General features: G+C 33.8%; 4 protein-coding genes and 1 pseudogene across 5 annotated transcripts; 4 read left to right on the top strand and 1 right to left on the bottom strand.

Annotated features, from left to right (window-relative positions):
• Positions 1–1,980: 1,980 nt before the first annotated feature.
• On the top strand, positions 1,981–4,452 carry LOC133038972 (uncharacterized). The gene has a single exon (XM_061117701.1). The coding sequence runs from the start codon at positions 1,981–1,983 to the stop codon at positions 4,450–4,452; it is 2,472 nt and encodes an 823-aa protein (XP_060973684.1).
• Positions 4,453–9,410: 4,958 nt separating this feature from the next.
• LOC133038681 (BTB/POZ domain-containing protein At1g21780) lies at positions 9,411–12,625 on the top strand. The gene is made up of 4 exons (XM_061116814.1): positions 9,411–9,700; positions 9,776–9,921; positions 11,674–11,789; positions 11,879–12,625. Exons 1-4 carry the CDS (start codon positions 9,588–9,590, stop codon positions 12,491–12,493), a joined length of 990 nt encoding a protein of 329 aa, XP_060972797.1. The 5' UTR covers positions 9,411–9,587; the 3' UTR covers positions 12,494–12,625.
• A 68-nt stretch (positions 12,626–12,693) lies between these two features.
• LOC133038682 (uncharacterized) lies at positions 12,694–13,942 on the top strand. Of its 2 annotated transcripts, XM_061116815.1 has the most exons (3): positions 12,694–13,424; positions 13,514–13,613; positions 13,760–13,942. In XM_061116815.1, exons 1-2 carry the CDS (start codon positions 12,812–12,814, stop codon positions 13,573–13,575), a joined length of 675 nt encoding a protein of 224 aa, XP_060972798.1. In that variant the 5' UTR covers positions 12,694–12,811; the 3' UTR covers positions 13,576–13,613; positions 13,760–13,942. The 2 variants fall into 2 exon arrangements, 1 of the variants encoding a protein (XP_060972798.1); XR_009688173.1 differs by having other exon boundaries at positions 12,694–13,613.
• A 303-nt stretch (positions 13,943–14,245) lies between these two features.
• Positions 14,246–14,364, bottom strand: LOC133039529 (5S ribosomal RNA; annotated as a pseudogene).
• Positions 14,365–16,411: 2,047 nt separating this feature from the next.
• On the top strand, positions 16,412–20,650 carry LOC115723839 (putative disease resistance RPP13-like protein 1). Its single transcript, XM_061116812.1, has 3 exons — positions 16,412–19,735; positions 19,871–19,989; positions 20,360–20,650. The coding sequence occupies exon 1, from the start codon at positions 16,519–16,521 to the stop codon at positions 19,180–19,182; it is 2,664 nt and encodes an 887-aa protein (XP_060972795.1). The 5' UTR covers positions 16,412–16,518; the 3' UTR covers positions 19,183–19,735; positions 19,871–19,989; positions 20,360–20,650.
• Positions 20,651–23,351: the final 2,701 nt, after the last annotated feature.

Here is a 23,351-nt window from a genome sequence, read left to right as displayed (position 1 = left end):
TAAAAATACCTAACATATATTATTTATGATTAAAAAAGCATCTCAATCATAATTAAGATTGAACTTTGTGCCATCATATTCTCGAAATTATGATATTAAGTATTTATTTATAATCTTATAGTTATCAACACCAACTACATAAAAAGTTATTCACATTTTTTTAAAAATAAAAATTTCAATTATAATTAAAATTGAACTTTGTGCGGTTTTTTTTTTTTTTTTATAATGAACTTTCATTGAATATAGTCAGAGTTTAGTACATCATAGAGAAATGGAGGAAAATCATCTATCCAAACTAATTCGCCATCCACCCTGAGTGCACGAACTTTGTGCGGTTATATTCTCTAAATTATGATATTTATTTTTTATTCTTTTTTTCTAATATAATTATTAATTAGTTTAAAAAAACCAATTAATTTTTTGTCAAGTTTTTCTTATAATTATTTTTTAAAAGTTTTTTAAAAAATAGGATCAAAAGAGATGGAAAAAAAGAAAAAAGAAAATTTGTAGATAGAAATAAGTTGTATTTTATTTTTAAAAATAATTAGTATGATAACTATTTAATTAAATTGTTCACTTTATCTTTTTCACATTTTTCTAAAATATAAATTTTTGATCACTTTAACTTATCAATACTTTTTTTTTCAGTTTTAAACAAAATATCTATAACTAAACTTTATTTATGTTTATAAAACAAAATATTTATAACTATTTTTTTTTTCAAAAATAATAAAAATAAGTATAAGATACTATAAATTGACATTAGCATTTTAATAAAATACTAAATTCTGATAGATTTTAAATTATTTAAATCTAAATTCTTAATTTAATATTATTATTATATTTTTTTTTTCAAAATATTTTAAAATGTAAACAATTTAAACATTCATGATATTTTTTTTATGAAATAATAAATTTTTAAACATTTACAGCTATTTTAAATTCAAATCCTAAATTTGATACTTAAAAGTTTACTAATAAATTACAAAAACACACAAAAATGTGTATAATTAAAAATAATATTATATAATAAATAAAAAAATTGAACATGAGGATACGGGGTGCTATTTCTAAGTACGGTTTGTTTTCTAATTATTAAATACACATTAGTAAAAAGAGAGTATATATTTATTTTATTATAGATTTTTGTAATAATTTAATGATAATATTTTTAAAAGTTTATTATCGGGGTGTTCATTCGATCCAATCCGCACTTTTTTAGTCAAATAACATCCAATCCGCACTAAGTCCGGATTTCATATTTTGGATCCAATCCGATCCACATAACCGTTTAAATCCAATCCAATCCGCAATAGTGCGGATTGGATCAGTTGTTTTTTTTATCATAAATTATTTAATATTTCATAGAAAAAAAATTAAAAAATATCATCATTTTTTAGTCTCCAATAATAATCTATGTCATTTTTTTTTCTTAACCTAATTATTTTTTTTCTTCATATATTTACAGATTTTTCAATAATGGCAATTTGTTCTTCAAATATATACTACCCTTCCCAATCTCTAGGATGGGGAGTGTTGACACCTTCAACAACACAAATAAATGTTTTTTTTTTTAAAATATAAATAAATTTGTTGATTTTATTAATGGTACAAATTAAAAGAGAAATTAATTAATTATTATTATTATTATTTACAGATACCTGAAAATAATATTTATAAACCAATTTGGTATATACTATGGGAAAAATTATGCGGCAATATTCGATGTTGGAATTGCGTAAGTAATATTTTTTTTTTATATTTTAAAAAAATAAAAAATTAAAAAATTATGATATAAAATGTTATAATATATTTTAATGTATAGAAATGTTATTGAAATACAGAATGCAAATATAACAATTTCTGGATATGATCACAACCAATATATTGATAATTTGGGAGACTTGATGACTAGTCAATTTGAAAATATTACTGCTTCCAATAATAATATTACTGATCTCAAAGATTCTTGCTAATCGAATGAGATCACTGCTTCCAAGGATAGTCTCTCCAAACCAAACGGCTTTTGTCAAGGGCCGAAGTATCACAGAAAACACAATGATTGCAAGAGAAATTGTCCACTCAATGAAGAAAAAACGAGGCTCGAGAGGCTTCATGATGATAAAAATTGATATGGAGAAGGCCTATGACAAGTTAGATTGGAATTTTTTAATCCAAGTCCTATCCTTACTCGGATTTCCTACTCAATTCCAAAATTGGATAAAGGCTTGCATCACAGTAAAGGAGATTAAGCTACTTCTCAATGGTTCAATAATGGGGAAATTCAAACCTACTTGCGGGCTACGGCAAGGGGATCCGCTATCTCCCACCCTTTTTATATTGGCGGCAGAAACACTTTCGAGACTATTCTTTGAAATGGAGAATAAGAACCGGATTAAGGGCTTTAGAATGGGAAGACAAGGAGATTCGGTTACCCACCTTATGTTTGCGGATGACATCATCCTGTTTGGACAAGCTACTCTGAAGGAAGCCAAAGCGTTTATGGATTGTCTCAACGAGTATTGCAACTGGTCGGGCCAATCAATAAACCTCATGAAATCAACCGTTACATTCACTAGGGGAGTTCCACGGCCTAGGACGCATGCTATCTCCCAATTCCTTTCGATGAAAAAAATGGCGCCTGATGCTTCGTACTTGGGGATCCCACTTTTCAAGTCAACCAAACGAACCAAAGACACAGAGTTCATTATCGACAAAGTGCTGAAGAGGGTCCAAGGTTGGAAAACAAGACTATTATCTTCTGCTGGGAAGACCTGTCTCGTTAAATCGGTTGGTTCATCAATTTCCAACTATGTTGTTGCTTCGGATGTCCTTCCTTTACACAATGCCAGGAAAATTGATAAATCGCTCCGTGATTTCTGGTGGGGAGATATGCCAGGAAAGAGATCGATGCATACGATTGCTTGGGATGTACTATGCCGCCCTAAGGTCTGTGGTGGATTAGGCTTTCGCTCAACGGAATCCATTAACACTGCCTTCCTTATGAAATGGGCTTGGAAAGCTCTTACTGACAATACCAGTCTGTGGAGTAAGGTGGTCAATGACAAATACATTCATAACCGTGATTTCATGGACATTCAAGCTAGCTCTACGGATTCTACTCTATGGAAAGCAATCTTGAATACGAGAAACCTCTTATCTAAGGGGATGTGTCGTAAAATCGGTGATGGTAAGACCACTTCAATTTGGTTCCATCCGTGGGTTCCCAATGGCATTCTACAGCCCCAACCCCGTTTGGATGCCACGGTTGGTATCAGCTTAGTGGAAAATTTCATAGGACACAACCAGTGGAACGAAGATTTGGTCCGAAGGTGGTTTAATCATTATGACGCCAAAAGAATCCTAAACATTACCCTTCCTAACATCCCGTCCCCTGACTCGTGGATTTGGCTCCCAGAGCATAATGGTAAATTCTCTATCAAATCTGCTTATAGAGTAGTTAAAAACGTGAATGCCAACGTTACCAATGATGCTAAGTGGAGAATTATTTGGGGGGCCAACATCCATAGTAGACTTAAGATGTTATGGTGGAGGATTCTCTCTAACAATCTCCTCACTCGGAGTAAACTCAACTCAATGTTCTCCATTAGGGACACCGAATGTCCTCTGTGCTCTTCGGACGTAGAAGATTCATTTCACCTCTTCTGGAAATGCCACTATGCAAGGGCCTTGTGGTTTAGTTGTATCTGGAATTTGAGAACTGATCGGCCAGGCATCTTACACTGGGATGCTTGGTTGACATGGTTCAAGCTGGATGCCAACCGGCCAAGAGGTCTCAACTTCAATGCCTTTCTCGAAGGTGCAGCAATCATTTTTGAGAAAATATGGACTGAACGTAACAACAGAATTCACAATGCGAAAGATACTCCGTTGAATGTTGTCCTCTTCCACACTAATAGAAGGCTTTTGGAAATGCTCAATCTCTGCAACCAAGAGAGTTCTCAGAATCAATACTTGCTGCAGCCCCCTCCTGGGTGGACCTTCTGCAACACAGATATTGCAATTGGAGACAACTTCTCTGTTGGGGCTGCTATTTTCAGAAATGACCAAGGTAGAGTATTCCATGCCTGCACTAAACGATTCTCCTACTCTGATGCATTGGCAGGGGAAGTTGCTGCGTTATCCTGGGGTGCGGAATCGGCCAAAGCTATGGCCATCAACAATATAATCTTCCTCAGTGATTCGGCCGAAGCTGTCAAAGCAGTTTGTTGCACTAAACTTCGAGATCGTTCAACCATGTTACATCATAATATTCAGGACCTAGTCTACTTGTTTCTGGATTCAGCAAACCTCCTGGGACTCTGGGAGGCCTCTTGGATCCCTCGGACGAACAATGGTGTGGCGCACTCGGTAGCCAAGTGGGCACTCGATACAAACCAGTTTGGGAGTATTGATCTGTCCAATTTTGACAGTTCCCTGCTTCCTCCTTGAGCAGATGGCTGTTTGTTTATTTTAGGTTATTTTAGTTTCTTAGCTTAGTCTTCGTTCCTAGCTTGTTTAGTTTAAACCTTTGTTTTTGCTTTGTTCTGTTTGTTCCACTGGGACTTTGCTTTGTTCTGGGCTGGTTTACTCCAGTTTTTTGTTCTCTTGTCTTTCGTTTTGTGCTTTCTTGAAAAGCCAGTAATCAAAAAAAAAAAAAAAAAAAATTGAAAATATTACTGAAACTTTTACTGCTCGACCAACTTCTAAGGGCTTAATATTCATAAGGTATAAATAATATTTTCTATTGTGCTATTTTTATATTCTCTTCTTAAATTATTTAGGGGTTTTTACACCACATACTAAAGTTTTTAATTTTTTTATTTTTTTATTGTGGGACAAAATTTTTTTCAAAAATAATGTATAAATTTTTTACTATGTGCTGTGTTAAGTTTTCATTGTTGTTCGGTTATTTTTTAGTTGTTAAACTGTTGTTTTAATTATTCAGTTTTGCTATTTTACGATTGTTTCATAAGAGAATATTTTTGTAAGAAATTCTATGTGAGAGTAAAATTATAAATTTTTGTCCAAAATCCTATATTTTTGTGAAAGTTTTATTATTTATCTAATTAGTAATTGCATACTAGAAAATTTAAGAGCATTTATGGCATAAATATATAATATTCTAGGTTTATATATATACTAATTATGTATTTTTTCAGCCGCTAATATACTTAATATCAATTTTTTTTTTCTATTTTTGGTATTACTTATTACTATACAATATGTTTGACTTTGTATTTGGATAAAAAATGAAAATAAAATATTATTAAAAATTAATAATTTATTTTATACATGTTATTTATTTTGGTGTTAGAACTGTGTATGAAATAATATAATTAATTGTTAAATAAATAGTTAGAATATAGTGTAAGTTTGCAACAAAATATAATTAGAAATAGTTAATTAATTATGAAGAAAAAAGTGAGTGGCAATACTCTTAATTTTTGTAATTAAATAAATTAATATGTATTGTATTTGTTGTGATTAAATTTATTAAAAAGAAAAATATTTATTATTAACATATTTATATATTTATATTTATAGGGATATAATTGAGGAACTTATTGAATTTCACAACTTGGGAAAAGTTTATTCGAAAAGAAGTGAATGGTATTCTTAGAGCAGAATTGGCCAAAAACACTTGTATGACTAAAACAAGTGAATATTTTTCATCAGGTAATTAATTTGTTGTAATATTTATTTAATCACTTTATAATAAAGTTTTATATATGTATATTCATTGTACTAAATGAGAAACTATAATTATCTATTATGTTAGATTGTAATAAATTTGGTTGGAAAGCAAATGATGCTGCGGAAACAATCAAAGGAAATATGTTTAGTTTCGGGTGCATTTTATTTTTCATTATCACCAACGGTAGACATCCTTTTGGAGACGATCCTTACTCTCGGGAATACAATATTGAACATAATAACATGGTGAATGAAAATATTTTGATCAATTTTCTCGAAGCCCTAGATCTTATTTCTCGCTTGTTGAGCGTCAATCCTCTAAACAGGTACTTATATATAAATATAATATATATGAATGGATTTTGTTTAAATTATTTTTTTTTAGAAAAGTCAAATGCTTTGTGTTGTTCAAATATATATGAATAGAAATTTTATTATGAAGTGTACTTAAACAAATTATAACTAGTATGTTGAATTTTAATTGTTACAGACCAACAGCTATAGATGTGTTAAACCATCCGTTCATGTGGAAATCAGAGAAGAAAAAAGACTTAATATATGATGCTGGTGATCTAGAAAAGAATCATCCTTTACTCTCGCAAGCACTTGAAAGTATTTCTGTTGAAGAAATAATCGCAACTGATCATCAGAAAGTTATCGATCCCACCACTACTTGGGATCAATTTATTGACGAGGCTATAATTAGTCATATGACTCATTTTAGTCAATATGACTTTACAAGTGTGCGATCGTTCATACGTTTCATCAGAAATTTGTGCATTCATTACAAACAATGTCCTAAATATATTAAGGTACCTTACAATAACCTAGATATATAATTGAATATCTATTTCAATATAAATATAATTAATTAATTAATTAATTGTTTTGATTTTATATCAGGATCTTATAGGTGTAAGGAATCGGAACGATTTGTACGACAATTATTTTACAATTATATTTCCAAAGCTTTTTATGAAGGTTTACGAAGCAATTTATATATATTGTCGAGGAGAAGAAGACTTTGAAGATAACAACCAAGAAGACTTCAATATTCTACTACTTTATCAAAATAAAATGGAATAATTTATAGTACATTATAATAAACTTTGTTTGGATTAAACTCACTTAACCTGTCAAGTCAGCATGTCTATCTTGTGACAATCAGTAGTCCCGTGATCCGTAAGGGGAAACACCGGGTAAGTTGTGCAATCCCACACCGCCTGGGGAAGGTCAAGTGGGATGATTCTGAGACTGTGTAGGTATGGGATTACACAGTTGAAGAGAGCTTAAATGGATTGATTGGTACTACCTATGTCAACAAGGTGCATCTTGTTTTTCGGTAGCCCATCTCGAAAGAACTCCACAGTTAAGCGTGCTTGGCCTGGAGCAATTTCAAGGATGGGTGACCTCCTGGGAAGTTTTCCCAGGATGCGTGTGAGTGAGGACAAAGCACGCTGAAAACACTCGTGTTGGTCTGTAGGGTCAGTCATCAATCTAGGAAGCAGCCAGAGTGGCGTACTCGTGTATAAGAGCCATTAGTCCGTGGGTGTAAGGGCCCAATGGAGGCTTGAAGCGGGGACGTTACAAATGGTATCAGAGCCTTGACCCAGCCGGAAGTGTGGTCGACGAGGACGTCGGACCCCGTAAGGGGGGGTGATTGTGACAATCAGTAGTCCCGTGATCCGTAAGGGGAAACACCGGGTAAGTTGTGCAATCCCACACCGCCTGGGGAAGGTCAAGTGGGATGATTCTGAGACTGTGTAGGTATGGGATTACACAGTTGAAGAGAGCTTAAATGGATTGATTGGTACTACCTATGTCAACAAGGTGCATCTTGTTTTTCGGTAGCCCATCTCGAAAGAACTCCACAGTTAAGCGTTCTTGGCCTGGAGCAATTTCAAGGATGGGTGACCTCCTGGGAAGTTTTCCCAGGATGCGTGTGAGTGAGGACAAAGCACGCTGAAAACACTCGTGTTGGTCTGTAGGGTCAGTCATCAATCCAGGAAGCAGCCAGAGTGGCGTACTCGTGTATAAGAGCCATTAGTCCGTGGGTGTAAGGGCCCAATGGAGGCTTGAAGCGGGGACGTTACATATCTATTTGCTTATCAGATGAATTTGGAGAAAGCTGCTGCAAGTTATAACAGTTGACTTTAATACCAACTTAAAGGAGACCCACCAGCAACTATATATAGGGATTCCTTTATTGTCAAAGACAAGTCTGAGTTGAGAGTTCTAATCTCTAATCTCCAAAGCTCATACTTTAGATTCAGTTTAGAGAGAGAGAGAGTCCAAGATCATAATGAGTGTGTGTGGAGGGATGTAAAAGGGAGTATCACTCTTGAAGTGATTTTCCTCAATGTGAGACATTTCTTTGTAATTACTTACTGTGTTGAGTTGTAATTTTGGACTCATTCCATTGTGTACTATTGGCTATTCCTATTCAATAAAGATTCATTATTCATTCATTATTGAATTAAGTTTTCTTTGTCTTATTTTCAATTAAGTTCAAGTTTTAGTTTTGTGATTGATTTTAGTTTTGAATTGTGTTTTTTTGGACATTATTACTGCTGTAACAACTTGTTTTGAAGGCGAGGATCCACCACAAACTTATTAACTAATTTTTTGTTTAAAAAAAAAGTTATTGGAGGGATATGGTATTTATGTTTTAAATTAATTATATGATTGAAGGAAGGTATTAATCCAGCTTAATATGACTCATATTGTATACAATAAAACCCTAATCAACTTCAATTTCTAGTAAATTAGAGAAAGTGATTAGTTTCATCAAATTAAAAGGTATGAGTACAAAAGTGATTAGCTAAGGAAAAAGCTTTCCTCACAATTGAACTGGCCATTTGGAGTCATTCAAGATTAATCGAAATGCTATAATAATTATTGATCAATCTTGTGACTTTGTGACTCAAAATAGGCTAAAAAGTGTACGAAATTTTATACAAAATGTATAATTTTAAAAAAATGTTGTACAACACAAAAATTTTGTAGTACCATCTTGAATTGTACTATTAAGATATTTGGATTGAAATTTTTTGTATAAAAGCTAAAAGTTTAGGAGTACGATTTGATAGATATTAAATTTCGGAGGTACAATTTTGTATATGGACAATCGACATATTAATAAATTTGAACAGAATTGGATAGAAGTCTTTAAATTTAACAATCTTAATATTTGAAGGAAATTTTTAAAGAAATGAGAAGTTTGAGGACATGATATGGTATATTGTGGACAATGTCCCACATGGAATAAATGGTAGAGAATTGAGCCAAAGATGAGCTACTCCACTCATTGCCAATTGGTTATGAGATGGAACCCTGTGATTCTCAACATGGTACATGTCAAAGTTCGAAATTTTTTTTTAACGACCTAAAAAATTTGGTAACATAATTTAATACATATTAAAATTCGATAGATAAAATCCTAACTAACCCAAGATAGTTAAATATCAAATCATATACATTTTAATTGAATGATTATTATAAAACTTCACTAACCATTTCCAAAATTTCACCTTGTAATGATATTGAGAATCACTAATAATACCTAAATAATTTAGCAAATCTAAAGATTTTAATGTCAAAAATAAAACTTTAGTATTTTCTATAGTTTTCTAAAAGGTAACAAGTAAATTAACAATTAAGTTTCAACTTTCACGTGCCAAAAAGTCACAAAGCCAAAATGTTCAATCAAATCAATAAAAAACATATCTTTTTCATAAAAAATGAATAAAAATTACATCTTTACAAAAAAAGAGAAAAAGTTCAATCTTTGAAAGTGTCAAACAAGTTTAGACAAGAAGTCAGAGACAATAATCTCTGCCATTTTTAAGTGTAATAAAGAAAAGCTTCAAGCTTCAAAGCTAAGGTGGGTTATGGCTGATTCCAAGGTTGAGACCATATCTCGCTTAGCTCAATGGAGGATCGACAATTTCGGACCTTGCTCATACAAAAAATCAGACCCATTTAAGGTTGGCTTATGGAACTGGTACGTACTACACTATACCCATTAATTTTTTATCTGACAAAGTTTGAACTTTGATGAAGTGGGTTTTGAGTTCAGGCATTTGTCTGTGGAGAAGAATCGTTACATGTACATTCGTTTATTTCCAGAACCTTCTAGACTCTCCAAAGATCAACCTCCACTTGCTCGCTTTGTTCTCAAAGTCTCCAATTCAGCTGGTTCTCGCAGACCTTACATCTCTCCTGGTTTGTCTCTTTGTTGATTTCTAAAGTTCATTACTTTTCTGATTACATGTTTGACTTTTTGTGATATCTGAGAATCTAACCCAAACTTTGATGAAAGAGGGAAAAGGGTGTTCTTATTTTTTTGGAACAAGTTTCTTGTTTTGATTATCTGATTAAATAGTTGTTAATCTTTATAATGTATTAGTTTGGAAGTTAGTTAGTCTTTGTATAGAGTTAGTTATACAGCTGTTTGTAGCTGTTAACTAACACCTTTTTCTACTGAATTTAGAAGTGGATGATGAAATTTGTTTGTTATTTTTTGTTGGGTAATTGAGTTTTGGGCTTGTAATTTTTGGAATAAAGTTTGAAACTTGATCAGTTCTTCTTTCTAAAGTTCATTAGTTCATTACTTTTCCATGTTTTAGTTTTGGTGATATATGAGAATCTAACCCAAATTTTGATGAAAGAGAGAAAAGGGTGTTCTTGTTTTTTTGATATCTGAGAATCTAACCTAAGCTTTGATGAAAAAGGGAAAAGGGTGTTCTTGTTTTTTGGTAAAATTGTAGTTTTTGGTTTAATTCAAGTTGGAAATTTGACAAGTAATTTGGTTGTTATTGTTTATAAATTATAGTATTAGTTTGGAAGTTAGTCAATCTTTGTGCAGAGTTAGTTATAGAGCTGTTTGTAGATGTCAACTAACACCTTTTTGGTTCTTTCAGTTAATTTTGGATTCTTGATATGATTGTATCAGTGTAAAAATATCAATGAGACTTTCCTTTCTTGTTCTTTATCTCTTTCCTTTCACTATCTCAGCTGTGTCTAAACCCGATAACTAGGATACTTCATTTTCTACTGAATATAGAAGTGGATGCTGAAATCGGTTTTTGTTTGGGTAATTGAGCTTTTGGGCTTGTAACTTTTGGATAAAGTTTGAAACTTGGCAAATAGTTTTGATTTGGACTCTGTTTTATCAAGAGGGAAACCAAATTCATTGTTTTTTCGTTTTTTAAGATGGTAGTTACTGAAAGCTTTGATAGCGCCTTTCATGAGCTTATGCTTGTTGATTGTTACTACATATGGTTTTCGGACTATTACCACGTAGAAATTTACGTTCTTTATAGTGAATTTAGAAGTTGATGCTGAAATTGTGCTGTAGTCTCTTCCAGTTGTAGAAAAGAGGAAATTTTTTTTAAGGAGTAATTGCAGCTTGGGATTGCAATTCTTGGAATGAAAGTCGAAACTTGGACAATTACTTTGATCTGGGTTCTGTTTATCAAGAGAGAACCTAATTCATTAGTGTTTTTTAATGGTAATCTTATGTCATAAATTGATGCATGTTGATTGTTACTAAGCATGATGCCCTATTATACTTAGGTTGGTAAGTTAGCTGGTTCGATGATTTTCCTTGTTTTGAATTTCTGGTTCGATGATTTTCCTTGTTTCAAATTTCTGGTTTCTATATATTAGTCTTTTGTTACTCATAGAATTATTCGGAAATTTCTCTACTATCTCTAATACCACTTAGCAATTTAGATTCTTCATCCTGAACTTAGAAGTTAATGCAGAAATCGGTTTCTGTTTAGAATTATATACTTATTGCAGCAAGGAAAATTGTTTTTGTTATTTCATTTAGATGGGTTTTGAACTTATTGAAACCGATATGTTTAATCAATTTGGCCATGTTGATACTAATGATTTTAAATGCAGTATGAACCACTCGAATGATTCTTGTGTTGCCAAGTGACTAAATGTTTGTTATGATTACTGGTGCAGTTCATGAGAGGCTGCTACGAAATTACGACGACTTTGTTTGGCCTGTAGATACCACATTTGTTGGTCGATTTATCATCGATGTTGAGTTTCTTGATTTGAAGATATGCTCCGTAAATGTCAGTTCCATTATGCTTTTTTCAAATCAATAGAGATTTATTATTGTTATTGTTCAAAATATAATGATACATTTTGTTCTTAAATTCAGGGAGGTGAGGCTAGTTCTACTTCTATATGGCCAATCGACGGAACAATAATGCAATCACTATCAATGCAAAACACACTTCGATGCCTTTCGAGGATGCTCGATGAATCAATCCATACTGATGTAACAATCCACGCTGTCGGTGGCACATTAAGTGCTCACAAGGCGATTTTGTCAGCGAGTTCTCCCGTCTTCCATAGCATGTTTCATCACAACCTAATGGAGAAAGAGTCCTCAACGATTCATATCGAAGACATGTCGGTGGATTCTTGTATGGCCCTTCTCAGCTACTTGTACGGAACCATTAAACAAATGGACTTTTGGGAGCATCGTGTGGCACTCCTTGGAGCTGCAAGCAAATACGATATTGCAGACCTTCAAGATGCTTGCGAGGAGAGTCTTATGGAAGATATCAACTCGGGTAATGTCCTGAAGAGGCTTGAAGAGGCCTGGCTTTACCAGCTGAAGAAACTTAAGAAAGGGTGTTTTATGTACTTGTTCGAGTTCGGGAAAATATATGATATTAGAGAGGAAGTAAACGAGTTTATGAGGTGCGCTGATAGGGAACTTATGATTGAGATGTTTCAAGAGTTGCTTACTGTTTGGAAGCCTCCTTAATAACCGAAACAAATGTATATTTGTTATGGTGTATATTTTTACTGTATATCTTTAACTTGTTTGAACCATGAAAACTTTGTTGGAGCCATAACTATGTAATATATTGGCAATATTATTTAAAAGAAAAGAAAAGTTGTTAGGTTCATTCATTATTAGCTATAAAAATCTTATCTTTAAGCGTTGGACTTTTGAATATTGCATCAACTCTAAACCAAGACTCCTTTTGTTCTAACTTCTAAGCTCTATCCATACACTTGTTATATCTTCCAAGATCTGAAACCATGGCGGAATTAATGGTGGGAGCAGATTTCGGGTTTGATGAATGTTCTCTTTGATAGGCTTGCTTCTAAAGATGTCCTTGAATTCTTTCGAGGAAATAACAAAGCGAATCTCAAAAAGTTGAAGAGTATGTTGCGGTATTCTGATGTTCTACTAAATGATGCTGAGCAGAAACTTGGAGATGACAATGTGAAGAAGTGGCTTGAAGATCTTAAAGAAGTAGTTTATGAAGCTCAATTGCCTGATTCAATTGACGTATCTGTTTGCGTGTTGGAAGCACTCTCATTGGGAAGTTGCCAAAAACTTACTCAATTGTCTACTAACATTTCTGAGCTAATCTTTCTTCGCTATCTTTACATCTTCTATGACACACCCTTAAAAGAGATGCTACCGATGATTTGCAATATGATCAAAGAGTTGGGTAAGTTGACAAATCTTCATGGAAGATTGTTTATTTCAAGGCTTGAGTATGTTAAAGAAGTGAATGATGTCTTAAAAGACAGCTTGATGAAGAAAAAGTTATCTCACAGAGCTTATTGTGAAATTCATGGTATTTCTTTAAATAGTTCTTTTCGAGTTTTAGAAGAGATACATCTCAGAAACATAACTACATCAGATTGGTCGTTTATCAATACAAATGATCATCACAATGGTGAGATTTTCCCTTGTTTGAAGCGATTTCATTTGAATTTACAAAGACTCTCATCGTTGACTGAGTTATCACTTTGGAGATATGATCAGGTGGAAGTGAATTCATTTCCAGAAGAATGGGATCCACAATTTTGAAGAGTGATTTGATGTAATGAATGAGTGGAATCAATAAGACAGACTTTAAAGACAGGTAACTATTCATCTCCACCTGCTATTTTTTAAACCTTGAATTTATTCTTTTTTTCATAAAAATAAAAATCCTTTTCACTGATTTTTAGAGTTTCTATTTTCAAGAATACTAATCAATATCACTGAGTCTCAAAGATTTCATTTCAGAAAATTGGACAATTCCAGCCCCCAACATTTTGTGGCTTATTTATACACAAGTAGGCCTTCTTTAAATTCTCTCTTTGAACATTATTGCTGTTGTAATGTTGTGACAATTATCTGTTCTTAATTTCATAACATTGTTTCTGTGCTGTCTTATTCTCCAATAGTTAAGTGTGATGTTTTTTCCTTTATGTTTTCTTTTTCTTTATCAACTTAATATCTGCTGGTGTAAGTGTTGCCTTCATCGGAATTGTTTTTCTACTTCGCTCTTCGTTCTTATGATGGGGGTTTCGATTACAGAGCTGATCATTGGTTTGGTTACTTGTAACTCTAGAAGAGGATAATGATGTTCTTCTTTGTTAAGGTAATAACAATTTTCATGAGCAACTAGTTTGATGTTTCATGGCTATTTTTTTAATCTATTAAGATAGAGTCCTTCTTATTACTCTTTTATTTCAGTTTTTTATTTTTTATTAACGTAATAAAATTTTATGGGTCCAATACGAGGACTTTTTACAAAGTCACTCATTCTAGTACTACTCTCGCTTAAGCATGCTTAACTGCGGAGTTCTTATGAGATCCGGTGCATTAGTGCTGATATGATCGCACCTGCATTCATTTGGGGACACAGCGAAAGTGGCTCAACTACTACTCTCTTATTTCGGTTACTTTGGCAAAATAATAATTGGTGATGATATTTTCTACAATACAATGCCTAGATTTCAAGGTAGATCATGATTTCATTTCTGATTTGGCAATGTAGTATCTTTCAGACCTTGAATTTATTGTAGAAAAAAAATGTAGTATTTTCAAAATCAGTAAAAAAATGTGCATTTTTAAAAGAGGATAGTTTTTTTGGGCCTTTGGGCTAGGTGGGTCCTAGGCATAGGCCTAGCTTGCCTATGCCTGGGGTCGGGCCTGCCCGACTCCTGGTCTGAACCTCAACCATGGCCTCGACATGGACTTACACTCGAACCCTGACCCCAGTCCATACTTGGGACCACGACCCGACCCTTGAACCCAGACCCCAACTTGGATCTGGGCATTGACCCAAATTCGAACTTGAACCTCAGCCCGGACTTAGACCCCAAACCCAATTTGGCCCCTGACCCTTGGGCCTTGACTCTAAAACATGGACCACGACCCTCATACCCTAACCCAACCCTAGCCCTCAGACTTAGATTCCGACGCATGACCTTTGCCTAAATGTCAACCTTGGCTTGAACTCGACCTGGACATAGACCACAACTTCCTGTTGAGACCCTGTCTTCAGCCCGAACCCAGACCTGAACTTGGACCCCGGCATCCAGCCACTAACCCTAGCCCCAACTTGGACTCGAACCCCAACACTCGATCCTGGAATGAAATAATCAAAATGAGTCAAGAATAAGAGTAGTAAAGATCATGAAATGAAAAAGAATGAGTACAAAAATATTTTGCTTGTCAAATTGTAAATATTACTGTCTTTGTTTGGAAATTTTACTACACTTGGAAGCTCAAGTAGCAAGTAATTTGGATCTCATATTACATATTTTATGTGTTTGAAAGTTTTATCCCATATTGACTAGAGAGTACTAAGTTTACTCTTTATTTTTTATATAATCGAATCATTACATCTATCTTTTGCAACAAAATTATTTCACTTCTTCTACTTTGTAAATGATTCTAGCAGCTAATATTCTTCGGTTATAACATAATATTTGATGCTTATCGATATTATCATTTTTACAACTAAGTTATCGAGATATGTTTGTGTGTACTGCCTTGATATTCATAATCAATTTGAAACAATTTCTTTGAATCAGTTCTTTCATTATTAGATGTAGGTTATTCTCTTGTTTAAAATTATTTGATTTAACTTGAAGTGAAGCTAAATGTGGCATTACCTAAGTAATTTGAGTGCAATTTCTAGATACAGGCCATTGCTCTTTAATTAATAATATTATAATTAATCATGTTGTAACGCTTTATAATGTGTCTTTGTTGGGTAATTTTATTATTAATTGATATATTATATACTAAAGTAAGTTAAAGGATAACTTATTCTTGGTAACTAATTGGTGGAACAATACTTACTATTTCTTCTTTTTCTCTGAACAACCACTATTTTTTAGCAACAAAGCAAAAGGAAAAAAACAACCAAACAAATTACTTATTTCTTGGCAACTTCATCATATTATTATTAATATGCCAAAAGAAAGACTAATTGATCATTTAATAATAGTCTAAGTGTGTTGGACGGTTGGACCTATATGAATCTTTGTCCACATCTCAATTGATGATAAGAATAACTCTATTTGCATGAATTAATAATTAATAAAGTTCATCACTACTTTCAACACAACCAACTCCTCTCATTCTTCATACCTTTTGTTTTCTCAAGAAAGACTCACCACATTAGTGATATTATTATGCCAAGAAAGACTAATTAATTGGTCATTTGATAATAGTCTAAATGTATTGGACTGTTGAACTAAGATTCTTTGTTCACATCTCAATTGATGATAAGAATAACCCAATTTGTATGAATTAATATTAAAATAAGATCACCTTCCCACCATCATAAGTCTTATGGTTCATGCTCAGAAAAATAATAAAGTTCATCACTATTTTCAACACACAACCAACTCTCTCTCTCTCTCTCTCTCTCTCTCTCTCTCTCTCTCTCTCTCTCTCTCTCTCTCTCTCTCTCTCTCTCTCTCTCTCTCTCTCTCTCTCTCTATTCATACTTTGTATTTTCTGATCAAGAAACTGATCAAACCAATATGGCTGACTTAATGGTGGGAGGAGCTCTTCTTTCTAGTTTGATGAATGTTCTCTTTGATAGGATTGCTTCTAAAGATGTCCTTGAATTCTTTCGAGGAAATAAGGAAACGAATCTAAAAAAGTTGAAGACTATGTTGCAGTCTGCTGATGTTCTACTGAACGATGCCGAACAGAAACAACTTGGAGACAACAATGTGAAGAAGTGGCTTGAAGATCTTAAAGAAGTCATTTATGAAGCTGATCATGTGATGGACAAGATCAACACTGAAGCTCTACGAGTCAAGATGGAGAAAGGTGAACTCGAAAGCACAACAAGTAAGTCCTTGAGCTTTTTGAAAAAGTTTTATAATCCATTTGAAAAGGAAGTGTCATCTGAAGTAGAGAAGGTCCTTGTTACATTAGATGATCTCTTAGCTCAGACAAAATACCTTGATTTGAAAAGGGTAGACATGAAAACAATATTACTAGATAAACCACATGCTCCTTTGCTAGATGATTCTAAGTTTTATGGAAGGGAGAGTGATAGAGAGGCTATTCTTAAGCTAGTCTTGTCTCATGATGTTGTTGAGCATGGGATCTCTATTATTCCTACAGTAGGGATTGGTGGTATTGGCAAAACTACAGTTGTCCAAAGGGTATATGCTGATGCCATAGTTCAACAACACTTTGACTTGAAGGCATGGGTAACTATCTCTGTCGATTTTGATGTTTTAAAAATAGCTAAACTTATTTGGAAGGAAATCTCCAAGAATGGATCATGTGACGCAGAGGAGCTGCATCAAGTACAAAATGAATTGAAAAGTGCATTGACAGGGAAGAAGTTTCTTTTTGTTCTTGATGATGTATGGAATGAGAATTATCTGTTGTGGGACTCTTTGAAAAGTTGCTTCCAATATGGCGAACAAGGAAGTAAGATCATTGTGACCACGCGTAGCAATAATATTGCATTGATGATGAAGACAAATGTTCAACCTTACGAGCTTAAGGAGATGTCTGAAGATAATTGTTGGAAGTTGTTTGCAGAACACGTCAATGAAGGACGCCCAGAATTCGAAGAAATCGGAAAGCAAATTGTTAAAAAGTGCAAGGGTCTTCCTTTGGCTGTAAAGTCTATGGCTGGACTTTTACGATCTATGCCAACTTATGAAGAATGGAGGCATGTACTGCAAAGTGATATATGGGAGTTGCCAAATCGCCTTACAATGGGAATTGTTCCAGCTTTATGGTTGAGCTACCACTTCTTACCTTCTTATTTGAAACCATGTTTTTCTCATCTTTCGATCTTCCCCAAAGATTATGAATTTCGAAAAGGTGACAAAGATAAAATAATTTTAATTTGGATGGCAGAAGGTCTTTTGCAACCTCAGACAAGGAAAAGAATTGAAGATGTAGGGGAAGAGTACTGGAATGCTTTAATATCAAGATCGTTTTTTCAAAGAATAACAAGAAGGGCTATTTCTATGCATGATCTTTTGCATGATTTAGCTATCTATGTATCAAGTCAATGCTGTTTTATTTATGATAGTTGTTACGACTCTCGCAAGCTAATAACGAGTAGCAAGATTTGCCATCTATCATACATGAAAGACTTGAAAGATACAATAGAATTTGAAAACTTCTCTAGAGTGAAGCATTTGCGTAGCCTGTTGGCTTTACCATTGCGACGTATACAACAATCACACGAGACCCAATTAAAGCTTGAAATGGTGCTAAAGGATGGAGGATGCCTAAGAACTCTTTCTTTGTCACAATCACGTATCACAAACTTACCTGATTCAATCGGCAATTTAAAACAACTCAGGTATTTGGATGTCTCTGACACAAAAATTAAGGAATTACCTCTTTCAATTTGTGAGTTGTACAATTTGGAAACACTCTTATTGGCAAGTTGTTTGGTCGAACAATTGCCCACAAACTTTTCCAAATTAATCAACTTGCGTCATCTTGTAACTAGATGGACTAATTTAAAAGAGATGCCACCAAATATTTGCAATATGACAAATCTTCAGAGGTTAAGTGATTTTGTTCTGTGTAAAAGTGATGGATCGAGGATCAAAGAGTTGGGCAAGTTGGGGAATCTGCGTGGCAGCTTACGTATTTCAGGCCTTAGCTGTGTTAATGAAGTGAGTGATGTCTTCGAAGGCGAACTGAAGAACAAAAAGTATCTCGATGAGCTCATTCTTGATTGGAGTGGTATGGCAGATAACTCAACAAAGGAAAGAGATGTACTTAATGCACTCCAACCACATGTAAATTTGAAGAAACTCGAAATACACGGGTACAAAGGCACAAATTTGCCAGATTGGGTAACAGATCCATCGTATTGTAACTTGAAAAAAGTTTATCTACACTGTGGAAATTGTTGCTTGTCGTTGTTATCATTTCGACAGCTAAGTACACTGAGATATTTTCGTGTTTTCTGTCTTGGTGTGCTTGATGAATCCCGTAGTATTTCTTCAAATAAACCCTTTCCATTCTTATCATCAATATGTCTTTATGGAATAGATATGTTGGATTGGTCATTTATTAATACAAGTGACCAAAGATGTGAGATTTTTTCTTGTCTAAAGCAATTTGATTTAGAAAGATGCGGGAAGCTAAATGTGGCATTACCTGGCTGTGATTTTCCATCATTAGAAGTCATCAACGTTCTACGTTGTTAACTATATTTCCATCAAGTACTCACATTGACTCTCCATATCCTTCCCTCGAAAGGTTGAACATAATGAATTGCTCAAGGTTGGAAACCTTTTCAGAAATGGGATTGCCATCTTCTTTAATATATCTACACATCACATCATGTGATATGCTCGTGGAAAATCGCATGAAATGGAATTTACAAAGGCTGACATCATTGCAATTTTTAGATCTAAGTCGATGTGGCGTAGTGGTGGATTCATTTCCAGAGGAATGGCTGCTCCCACCATCTTTAAGAGATCTTAAGATTTTCCATTGTAATAAGCTCAATGCTCTAAATGGCAAAGGCTTTCAACACCTCACCTCCCTTCATCGGTTAGAACTTCTTTATTTGGAAAAGCTAGAGTGCTTACCTGCTACAGAATTGCCCCAGACTCTTACTGCTTTGTCAATAGAAGGATGTAGTCTGTTAATTCCGAGGTGCAAGGAAGGAACAGGAGAAGATTGGCCCAAAATTCAACACATACCATACATACTAACTGAAGAAACAGAATATAATAAGACATTCTTTGGAAACAGGTAACTATTCATCTCGACTTGCTATTTTTTCAACTTCAAATTTACTTCAGCAAATATATTTTGATCTATATATTATTCTTTTTTACTGATTTTCTGAGTTTCTATTTTCAAGGTTACTAATCAATATATTTGCAGGACTGGATGTATTATTTATTGTGCGAGGAGGAATGATGATGATGATTATGATTGAGTCTTTCAGATTTGAAAAGAATAATGGGATAATTCCAACTCTCAACATTGACTGCTACATATAAGTGAGCCTTCTTACTTTATTGAATTTCTCTCTTTGTTGCTATTATTGTTGTTATGATTGAGATTATGGCCTTGTTTGGTGATTTGCTTATGCTTTTAACTACTCAGAAAAAACTACTTTAGAGCCAACCAGCAACAATGATGCAGCTAAATTAATTTTGTCTTTTGATTGGCCTACCATGTTTTTGACTACTGAAGTCTCTTATTGGTTATAAGAATCTATACATGTAATTTTTTTTTCTTAGGCTAAGGCTAATTTTGACAATTTTCAACAGCAACTATCCGAAATTTTCAATATTTTTGCTTGTGAAGGGTTTTGTAATCAAATATAATATGGTATCCATTTTAATTTGTTACTTTAATTTCAACCAGTTATGGCGAATAATAATCCTGGACAAGGCAATGAGCTCACACTTTCAGTTATGACCGTTAAAGATCAAGACTACATCTTATTGATTGAAACCAGTAGCTGAATGGAGAGAATTTCGGGTTTTGTATCGAGAGTGTTGGAGGGTTGTACAGAGAATTAGGTGTTTCTTATCCTAGTCTCTGATCATGTGAGGTTTATGTAATCTAATCTGTTTTGAATTAATTTCAGTTTAGAATTGTAACTCTCTTGATCATCAATAAAGCTCATTGCCTTTGGTTTGTTTATTTCTACAAGGAATATGTCTTTATAGTTAATGGGAATTGTATATGGTTACAAGGAAAGCTACAAGGAACTAAAGTTACTCAAAAAGAGAGTAATTGTGTACTCTGATAGTCAATCTTCAATTGGTTTATGTAGAAACTGTTGTGTATCATGAAAAGCGTAACCCTATTAACATAAGACTATTTTGGAATATTCGAGATTCGATTGAGCAAGGTGTCATAAACGTGGGCACTAAAGTTTTTACTTTCATCTCGAGTTCATTCAACATCGACTTCCCTCCACTGTCTAACATTTGCAAAGATTCGACAACAACTTCCCTCCTCGAGAAATTCCTTAGTCACAACATCAACCACATTGTAAGAGAGACTTGGAAAACAGCTAACTATCCATCTTATTTCAGTAATTTTTCTTGGATTTTCTGAGTTTCTATTTTGAAGAATACTAATCAATAGATTTGCAGGAGTGGATGGCGTATTTATAGTGAGCATATCAGTGATGTTGATGATTATTAAGATTGAGTGTCAAAGATTTCAGATTGGATAAATCCAAGTCTCTCAACAACATTTTGGGTTATATATAAGTAAGCCTTCTTAAATTTCTATTGTTGTTATGACTTCTGACTGAGATTTGCTGTTGTGAACATTATTTCTTGGAATTATGTTTCTTAACATTCTCATAATTCGATCTTTGACTCGTAATTAAGAAATAATAGAAATTGGTAGTGTAATACTAACCTACTTAGTCTTCTTCCCAAAATCTCTAACAAAACCAGATTATCTAATTGTGATGAGACAATATGTATTATAAAGTTTGGTATTAGTTGACAAATTTCAAGAATAGCTATCTGAAATTTTCAAGAAGATTGTCTTGTTTAGTGACACATTTGGTCTAATTTCAATCTTTGCTCGTGAAGGTTTTTGGTAAACAGATTCAACTTTCATGGTGGTAGATCTTTCAATGGCTTTGTGGAATTGCTTTCCTTAATTCACTTAACAAATTTGGATTATCCAACCCCCATCAAACTTATATGGTAAAGTCATGTACCATGGGATTTTGATTTTGATTTTGATTTTGTATACAATTAAATTAGTTGTTATTCATTACAGAGTTCAACTTTCGTATTTTTTGTTTTTGAATTGGTCTAATTAAATATATGATATCCATTTTAATTTGTTACTCTAATTTCAAACCAGATAATTGGAAAAGTGAAGGACCTTATCTACCCTATTCATTGAGTGTTCTCAACAAATATATGGTGACTTCTTGACAAGAGCATTAAGGAGCTGAGATGGGGTCTCCCTCGACCAAGCAGAGTTGAAGCTAATGTTGATTTTGTTGTTCTGTTCGGTTTCGACATTCTCTTGGATCTTCAAAATCAGTCACCAGAATTAGTTATTAATGATTGTCAAAGGCTTTTGCATGTCTTTAGCTATTAGTTTTCACAAATTCTTTAGTTTCATCTTTTGTGTAGACTTTTGTGTTTCTTGGGTTGGCCTTGACCATGGTTTTCTTCGATTATGGGGGGTCGATTATGGGGGGTGAGTCCTCGTGTGCTCACCAGAATTTTATTTTCTTTCTAATGAATCTTTTGAGGTAGTCCGTCTTCAATTGGGTTATGTTGAAATCATGTGTAGTATGACGCTTAGTTGATTCATCTCGAGTTCATCACATCAGATTTGAAGAATGAAGGCTGAATTATTTGTGGGAGATGTGTTGCTTCGTAACTTAAAAACTGTTTTAACTTTTTAAAATAGAAAATTGATTTTAAAAACCAATCGGAGGTGTCTGACCAAAATTTTCGAAAATAATTTTATGAAAAACCGAGTTAAATAAAAAAACAAAAAATAAAAAATAAAATAGAAAATATCAAAATGTTGCTTTCTACTTCACAAATATATTTTTTACATTTTCTCTCACATACTCGGGTCCGTGTTCAGGGTTCAGGGTCTGGGGCTGGGGTCGGGTTCGGGATCCAAATCCATATCCAGAGTTTGGGTCAAGTTTCTAGGTCTAACGTTGTGTTCGGGGTTCGAGTTTAGGGTCGAGGTTAGGATTTGGTCCAGGTTCGCATTTGCGTTTAGGGCCCGGGGTTCAAAATCTAGGGTCCGGGTCTTGGTCTAGGTTCCAAGTTCTGGGTCCTGGTCGAGGTGGTAACTCGTGTTTGAGTCTAGGACCTAAAGAGTGGTGCCTCTTGAGGCTTTGATTGCACAACTTAACAGGGTAAGGTTACATTATTTAGTGATTTTTTTTGTCTCATCTATGTCTGGTCATTAGGGTCGACTCTGAGTAATAATGGGCCCAAGACATTTTTTTGTGTCTATTATATCTAAAGTGGAGTATGAGTATTATTGGACCTCTTTTAATAAAATTTTACAAAAAAATAAAATTTTTCAATGCACAAAAGTATACTATATAAAATATGCGGTAATCACACTGGTGGAAATTCTTTGGCCCTAAAGATTATGCAGTAGGGACACTTTGTGCAGATGCAATCAGTTTTGCTAAGAGGTGCGACAAGTGTCAACACATTGCTACATATGTCAATAGCCAACTGTTAGGCTATTTTTAGCCTATATTTTGGATCGATTTTATGTGCGTTTTTCACTGTGTTGGGACAGAATTATGCTTGTTTTCTATGTTTTCAGGTTCTTTGGAATAATAGAGGTCTCGGGATGAAAAAGTCCAATAAAAGACGAGCTGAGCCAAGAAAAA

Source organism: Cannabis sativa, chromosome 6, assembly GCF_029168945.1.
Source record: "Cannabis sativa cultivar Pink pepper isolate KNU-18-1 chromosome 6, ASM2916894v1, whole genome shotgun sequence".
NCBI classification, from domain to species: domain Eukaryota; kingdom Viridiplantae; phylum Streptophyta; class Magnoliopsida; order Rosales; family Cannabaceae; genus Cannabis; species Cannabis sativa.
This window is presented reverse-complemented; position numbering and strand designations above follow the sequence as displayed.

Bases quoted from the DNA above. Each gene is read 5' to 3' on its own strand.
- LOC133038972 (XM_061117701.1), top strand. From the start codon at position 1,981: ATGAGATCACTGCTTCCAAGGATAGTCTCTCCAAACCAAACGGCTTTT.
- LOC133038681 (XM_061116814.1), top strand. From the start codon at position 9,588: ATGGCTGATTCCAAGGTTGAGACCATATCTCGCTTAGCTCAATGGAGG. The intron at 9,701-9,775 runs GTACGTACTACA...TTTTGAGTTCAG, and splicing joins AAGGTTGGCTTATGGAACTG to GCATTTGTCTGTGGAGAAGA. The intron at 9,922-11,673 runs GTTTGTCTCTTT...TTACTGGTGCAG, and splicing joins CAGACCTTACATCTCTCCTG to TTCATGAGAGGCTGCTACGA.
- LOC133038682 (XM_061116815.1), top strand. From the start codon at position 12,812: ATGAATGTTCTCTTTGATAGGCTTGCTTCTAAAGATGTCCTTGAATTC. The intron at 13,425-13,513 runs GTGAGATTTTCC...AGATATGATCAG, and splicing joins TACAAATGATCATCACAATG to GTGGAAGTGAATTCATTTCC.
- LOC115723839 (XM_061116812.1), top strand. From the start codon at position 16,519: ATGGCTGACTTAATGGTGGGAGGAGCTCTTCTTTCTAGTTTGATGAAT.